This window comes from Sus scrofa, chromosome 9 (genome assembly GCF_054392235.1).
Source record: "Sus scrofa isolate SSC_HxYL_T2T_F1_AM1 chromosome 9, Sscrofa_HxYL_maternal_Yorkshire_Landrace_v2.0, whole genome shotgun sequence".
In the NCBI taxonomy this organism is placed as follows: Eukaryota; Metazoa; Chordata; class Mammalia; order Artiodactyla; family Suidae; genus Sus; species Sus scrofa.
In genome coordinates this window covers 2,871,586-2,879,604 of record NC_139391.1, presented here as the reverse complement: position 1 = coordinate 2,879,604, position 8,019 = coordinate 2,871,586, and the positions used below count along the sequence as shown (strand labels likewise).

The window sequence follows — 8,019 nt, the reverse complement described above, 5'->3', positions numbered from 1 at the left end:
GGAACATGGAAGTCTGGCAAATGGAGGAATAGATCATGGCTATGCTTGGGTCGGGGACTTCTGCCGGGAGAAGTGGACAACCATGAGGGGACGTGGGCAGGACTGTGAGGGTCCCCAGCTATGTTTTCATGGCTCGCAGACCCTGTAAACAGGCCAGGAGCAGGAGCTGACAGTGTTCCTACACACTGATGAGTGTTGGGTCAGTTTTCACTTAATACAGTTCCATCTTCAGCTGAGGGTGGGACGAGCAATGACAGTGGGCTTTCTTCTAAGGGAGGGGCGTGTAACAGGCTGAACATGGGTTAGAGACTGCAAGTGTGCCACTGGTGGTGCTTCTTCTCTGCTAAAGAGCTTTATCAGTGGTTAGAAAAGACTAAAGGGACCAGTTCATCCCACAGAGCAATCTCTACCTTCTCAGATTGCTCCTCATATGTCAGCCATTCCCAGAAAGGAAATGCGTCCTGCAGTCAAACCTGCAGAAGAGGGGAGGCCATGTCCGGGGGGAGCAGCTGCAGTGTCACAGGGGCTTCTGACCTGAGAGTTCGGATAGAGGCAGGACGTGACTCCACTCTAGTTCCCTCAAGCCAGCAATGGTCCTTGGAGGGAAGCAATGTGTGATACATGAATGATACAGCATATTTGCTGGAATGTGAGATCCCACACATTATATAGCTCCCCTATATGCAGTTGAATTGGTATAGCAGTATTTTGGGATGCTATAGGGGAAAAAAAAGGAACAGAAAAGAAAGCAGAATGAAAAACAATGTTCCAGTATCAGGGCTTTAGGGTAGAAAAATCATTGACATTTTGTCACTGGAAATTATAGATCTAGCATCTTGACATCAGGTAAGACTCCAAGATCTGTAGAAAACTATAGATGATGTTACCTTAATGAGGCTGACAAGCAGCTGTGGGTTTTAGAACATGGATTAATGAACCAATAATACTGGAAATGAAGGTCTTGTTCAATATTTAAAAATATTTATATAATGTAATATATAAATATAATTAACGTAATAGCAAAACATTATTATGAGGCAAGTCATCTGTAATCCTGAGCAAGATGCAGCTGACAAACTTGAGGACATCCTAGATGTACAAGGGTACCTGCATGAGCCTTACTGGTGCTTTGTCCTAGAGACACTCCAGAGAGAAAGCTGTTAGGGATGTCGGACCCTTTGGAATGCCTTATCCCGACAACTGTATGTCACTATAGAGATCACTGCCTTGAACGGGCTCTATCTTCCAAGTACTTTCCTGAACGACTCCCTAACATCCTTGTTCCTTAGGCTGTAAATGAATGGGTTCATCATAGACGTTACGACTGAGTAGAACACAGAGATCACCTTATCCCCCTCGTTCATCTTTGTGGAATTTGGACGCATATAGGTAAATACTGTTGAGCCGTAGAAGAGGACAACAACGATGAGATGAGAACCACACGTAGAAAAGACCTTGAGCTTCCTCTCCCCTGCGTGTATCTGAATCACCGTGGAGATAATGTTCCAGTAGGAGAAAAGGATGAGGGAGAGAGGACCAAGGAGGATCACCACACCCATTGCGAAGATGGCTGTCTCAGCTTTGGATGTTTCTTCTGAAGCCAACTTCAAGAGCGCTGGAGGTTCACAAAAATAATGATTAATCATGTTCTGGCCGTGGTATGAGAGACTTAAAGTAAATGTCGTATCTACTAGAGATACAAATGCCCCACTGGCCCAAGATCCCACGGTCAGTTGAACACAAACTCTCTGGGTCATGACGGTGGCGTAGCGCAGGGGCTTGCAGACGGCCACATAGCGGTCATAGGACATCACCGCCAGCAGGGAACTTTCTGTGCACCCTGCCACTAGGGAAAAAATCATCTGAATCGAGCACCCAGCAATAGAAATCGTCTTTCTTGTTACCAGCAAATGGAATAGCATCTGGGGGACAATTGTTGTAGAGAAAAGGAGATCAGTAAATGACAGGTTTTTAAGGAAGAAATACATTGGTGTATGAAGTCGAGAGTCAGTGTGAATTAGCACTATGATGAGCAGATTCCCAAGCACGGTCAGCAGGTAGATGGCAAGAAATACCATAAACAGCGGGATCTGGGTCCGCTGGCCTGAAGACAGGCCCACCAAGATGAATTCAGTCACACAGGTTTGGTTTTCTGTGCCCATTGATGGTTCTTCCTGACTACACATAAGCGTCAATAGAGAAATGAAAAGTTGACTGTGGCTGAGCACCACATCTTGAAAGGGAAGCCCACATTGGAAGGACAAATACATTTGACTTCTTAAAATTCTTGTAAATGTTAAATAAATAAAATTCTAAAATTTCTAAATATAAATAAATTTTTAACATTTCTATCCCCATATTCCTACTGAAGCTATGTAGAAAAGAGCACTAACATATTATGTGGATTTGAAAAAAAATATAAAGGGTCTTGTTGTTGGTAGGGAGTCCTGGTTCTTCTTCTTCTTTTTTTTTTTTTTTTTGTAGTTTACTTTTCAGTCAGCAGACTTTCTCTCTTCTTTCATCAAAGAGCAGAACCAATAATCAACTTTTCTGTTATTTGTAGGGAGTCCCGGTTCTTCTTTTTTGTAGTTTATTTTTCAATCAGCAGACTTTCTCTCTCCTTTCATCAAAGAGCAGAACCAATAATCAACTTTTCCTTTGTGTTTCCGTATTGTCCTTCCATGTAGGAAGGGGATTTTAAAAGACCATTTTAGATCATGTTGTAATCCACAGCCTGGCCCTTTTATCAAGGCTCAATGGCAGTGCTCCCGGTTAAGGCACGTTGGGACCTCATCACCATGGAGCCAGGACAGTGGAGACCTGGGCAAACTTAGGCAGCACCACACACTATGGGAGCAGGGAGGGCCCCTTGTGGAGACCACATGCAGCCACGACAGCTGCCTGCAGAGTTGCGGTGTCTTGTCTGGCATAACAGGTCCATGCTGCCCTTGTATCAGAGCATCCCATCAGTTGGAGAGGTGTGCCAGTAGGACGTCATGCACTGGTCCAGTGCTCTGTGGCGAGGCAGGAAATACCATGCAAATCTATACATTGCTGTACATCAGGAATAACCTGGCTGAATCCAAGCTCCTGAGAAAAGAAATTAGAATGAGTTAGGGAAGGTAGCAGGGCAAATGGCTGGGAGTGAGGGCTGGAGTCTTATATTCCCAGGAAATGTTGATGTACTGGCCCCAGAACCATCCTTCAGAATGAAGGAGATGTCAGAGCAGAGTCAGCCCACCAGACAGGACCATCTTGAGGCAGAGGAAAGTCAAAGACTGCAGACATACATACAAGGGTTTATTCTCACACACAAGACCCTACCTCTAGCTGGCAGTATGGGACATGTGCTCTGATTGGTTGTGCCTTGACCACTGGCTCATGGGATGCCAAGTAGGACCTGATTTGAAGACCATGTGGTTACAGTGAGATCTCAGTTCATGAATATCTATGCAGATGGAAATACAACGAGTCAGGCCAGTACCTACAGTGGAGTCTATCGGCCTTGAGGGAGCAGAAGGGCAAGGGTTAGGGAATAATGTGAGGGACTGGCCAAACTAAATGAGAAATATCTTTCCTTTAGATATAATGTATATAAAATGTACAAGAGAATGTTGACAACTCTGCAGCCTCAATAGCCAAAATAATCCATTACTGATCTCATTTCCCAATAATTTCTGAGAAACCTACTTTTTTATTGCTTCGTCATTGTAAATTTACATGTAATGAAGGGTGCATATTTCACATGTATGATTTGATGAATTTTGGAATATGTATATAATAATATGCCTTTTTACAGTTCTTATTCATTTATACATGATTTGTTAATTAACTGGTCTCCCAGAGTAGGCCTTATGTTTCTTTAGTGTAAAAATCCTATCTCAATCCCTATGACTACATCACCCAGCATATAGTAAGTTTTCAGGAAAAGTTCAGTGATTGGCGAAGTTAATAAGTGAACAACTGAATGCATCCAGCAAAGAATAGATTCCTCTCTGCACCAAAATACTGTTAAGCACTGATAATCTTACTTAAATGAAATTTGGAAGACACAGCTGATGCTGATCCAGCTTCGTAATATCCTTGGAGCGAGGAGATCTAGTGATCACTCAGAAGGAGTAACCCAAGCTGTGATCACCTGGACAACTGGTGGAAGTGAGAGGGCATCACTGGTTGTTCCTCTTCTCGTGGAAAAAGGAACAGAGCCTCAACATGCCGTTCTGTTCTCTTTCTCGGTCTTACCCCTGAGAAGGCGCATGCAACATGGCGGCAGCCTGAACACTGGTTCTGGGGCAGGGCACACACCAAACATGAGCACTCCTGTGCCCTGGCCCCTGACCACCTCCCATACGGCGAGTGGCAAGTTACAAGAAGCTCTGTCTGGTGTCCTAGATGTGTTCCTGTGAGGCCAGTGGGTATAGCCCAGAAAATGTGGGAAAAGCGAGAGCACGAGAACCTTATGGTAACGGACAAAAGGTCAGAGCACGGAAAGACTCTGGTGGTTGAAAAGGGGTAGCTAGGTTGAGAGACAATGGGCCTTTTGGTTTCTGTGACCCCCTCAGTAGGAGCTCAGTAGCAAGATTTCTAAGACTGAGAATTCTAGAGAAGACAGAAAAGGAAATACCTCTTCTCCCAAGTGGACTGGACTGTAAAAATAAGGACACAGCCCTTCTTCCAGGATAGACTCAAGAAGTCTGGTTCTGCAGAGACTTGATTCCTTCAGCGTCCTCCTCCTTCTTACCTGGAGACCAGGGATGAGTTTGTACTAGAGATGGGGAACTACAGGTGAGGGACCTGCCCGCGGGTCCAGCAAAGTGAGATCAGTGATCCAAGCTGCAGAACCAGAGTTTGGTGTTGGATCCTAGTGATTCTCAGCCCCCTCTCCTAACAGTTGGACATGAACTGGAATTTCCCCTGGATTTCATTTCAATCTCTGGCTGTATTCTTGGGTAAATTAAATACTTTTTAAGCACCAACACTGAGTTGAATCTTTCTCTGAGTAGATATTAAAAGATGAGGGTCCTGAGAGATTATGCAAACAGGATATTCCCTAGGGTTCTCATTGGGCGCAGCTCACTCTATTATCGCTAGCTAGACAATGAGATACTGTGGGATTTTTGGTAGTTTTTTGGTTGGTTTGATTTTCGTAGTCATAGATCGAATTCTGTGAATATGCTCTAATTCCCGATCTTTCTCTAATCAAAGAAAAATTCTGTAAGTTATGAGTTGAAAGGGAATCAAGTCTCTCTTTTTGGGAGCTGAACCAAGAGTGCAAAATATATGCAGATAGAGATCTGTCCATCCTTTAGTTTATATCCATAGAAAAGTGGACTTTTGCATCCTTCCTCATTATTTCTCACTTTTAACTGGTTTTATAAATTATTGTTTATTTGAGGATGTTATGGCCACCTATTAAAAATGTTAACTGGTCTTAGAAAATAACAGGTTTGAGTAATTTCTGTAAAACACAAGTCTTTGAACCATATGCCAAATAAGGACAGATCCTTATTTTTCTGAAGCATTCGAGGTTGAAATTACTAATATTTTACTTTTTCATCAATATTCTTTTTAAATGGAAAATATTGTAGTCATTTATTGTCTGTGTTACTGAGATTTCCCTATCCATATTTCTTTTCATTTTATTCTGGTACTAATATAATTATTTATTTATTGTTCAGATTTTTAAAACTTATCAGTCAAGTCATATTTCCCATTGGAATTTTCCTATTGAATCCAAGTTTCATTCTTTTCATTATAGATACATGATGCATTTTTCTTTTCTTTTTTCCTTGATAATTTTTACATCTTTTTTCAATAAAAAATTATTGTTTATTCTGGTTTACAGTATCTCACTGTGATTCCATATGTGCTCACACCTATCCAGAAGAATGGGATTAATTTACTCTTTCCAAGTATCTTTATTCATGTCCCGTTGCTGTTTCTTCACTCCAATCTGTTTGTTGTGATGTGTTTTCAATTTGTCATTATATTGTAAGGGAATTTTATCTTTATTGTTTAAGTTCGCTTTTTAATTGACATATAGTTGATTTACAATATTGTGCTAGTTTCAGGTACAGAGCAGAGTTATTCAGGGTTTTTTTTTGCAGATTATATTGTATTCTAGATTATTACAAGATATTTGGTATTGTGCTATATGGTAAACCCTTATTTCTCATCTGCTACATATAGTAACATATAGTAGTCTGTATTGGATAATCTCATACTCCTGATTGGTCCTCCTCCTCCCTTGCCTTTTCGGTAACCATGGTTTGTTCTCCTGGTCTGTGAGTCTGTTTTTGTTTTGTAAATAAGTTGATTTGTATTTACTTTTTAGATTCCACATACAAGTGATATAATATAGTGTTTGTCTCTGGAATATTACTCAGCCATAAAAAGCATGAAATACTGTCACTTGCACCAACATGGATGGACCTAGAGAATACAACACTTAGTGAAATAAGTCTCACACACACACACATATACACACGCATATATGTAGATAGATAGATAGATAAAATACAGTTTGTAAATATTGTCACCCATTCTTTTGTAGGTTTCCCTTTTATTTTTCTGGTTGTTTACTTTGCTGTGCAGAAAATTTTCAGTTTGATGTAGTCCTACTTGTTTATTTTTGCTTTTGTTGCCTGTGTCTTTGACACCAGTTTCAAAAAAACATTGGCAAGACCAGTGTCAAGGATTTTCCCCTTATGTTTTCTTCCAGGCATGGGATCAAAAGCTTGCCTGTGAATGTGTTTAATCCATTTCGATGTTTCACGATTGTTGGAGTAGAAATTTGCTATTGGAATATCTTACCCCTATAGTAAATGGGTGACGGAGTCTTAGGATGGCAGTTACTATAAGAACAATCAAGGTCCAGGGACTTTTGATTAGGATTTATTTCTCACACAATTTATTTATATTTCATCTGGGAGTAAAAGCTCTTGCTGTGTAAATCTTGAGCTACACACCCTGATAGACACAAATATCTGGCTTCCTTATGTATATAGTTATTTCTTCTTTCGCTGTGTTTCTCCCATTATTTATATGCTATTGTCTGTATAGGTCAACAATATGTCACAATTTTATAGCCATATGTATTCACTTTTTTCCTTCATAATTGTTTCATTGGTGTTACTTTGCTTTTACTTTTGTAACATCAGCATAATGCACTTTTACAACCATCTGGAGAGTAATTAAACACCACTGCTCACTGATTATTTCTCTGCTTATACAGCTGAGAATCAGCAGAGGAAGATTTGCTCAGTTAGCGCTGAATAAAAATAATTTTTCCAGCAGAAACAATATTTTTCCACTTCAGATTAGAGAGAATATTTAGTAGCTTTGTGAATTGAATAAACCACCAAATCTTTCTGAGAGTCAGTCATTTTATCTGTGTATTGGGAATAATATGTGTCTTGCTTTCAGGTTTATAATTCTAAAGGCTGAAGGTAGCAGTTATTAATATTTGTATATCCAATAATAACTTTCACAAAGCGGACTCTACAGAAGATGCAATGAGGGATAGAGAGAAATACATAAAGGGAAGATTTTAATATACCTTTCCCAACTCAAGACAGAGAAAATGGACAAAAAAATAGCAAAAATTTTAAAAGCTATAAATGTAACAAAAACTAGATAATACAAATACATACTAAACTGCAAACTATTATCACAAAAATTATATCTTCTTTCAAATGTACATGGAACACTCACAATCTCAGTAAATTTCAAAGCACAGCTATTCTACAAATAGCGTGCATATAGCGTTACCTGTAAGGAAAAGGAATGACTAGGTTGGAGGGGGCAGGGTTATCAGCTCGACTTCTCTGGCTAAGCATTACTTCATAGTTTGATTTTTTTTTCTCTTCTTTTTAGGGCCACATCTGGGGCATATGGAAGTTCCCAGGCTAGGGGTCACATTGGAGCTTCAGCTGCTAGGCTGCACCACAGCCACAGCAACTCGGGACCGTCTCTGTGACCTACACTGCAGCTCAGGGCAATGCCAGATCCTTTAACCCA

General features: G+C 40.5%; 1 protein-coding gene across 1 annotated transcript; it reads right to left on the bottom strand.

Moving 5' to 3' along the window:
• Positions 1–1,238: 1,238 nt before the first annotated feature.
• Positions 1,239–2,162, bottom strand: LOC100511945 (olfactory receptor 2D3-like). The gene has a single exon (XM_084974967.1). The coding sequence runs from the start codon at positions 2,160–2,162 to the stop codon at positions 1,239–1,241; it is 924 nt and encodes a 307-aa protein (XP_084831093.1).
• Positions 2,163–8,019: the final 5,857 nt, after the last annotated feature.

Coding starts and splice junctions, on each gene's coding strand:
- LOC100511945 (XM_084974967.1), bottom strand. CDS start 2,162: ATGGGCACAGAAAACCAAACCTGTGTGACTGAATTCATCTTGGTGGGC.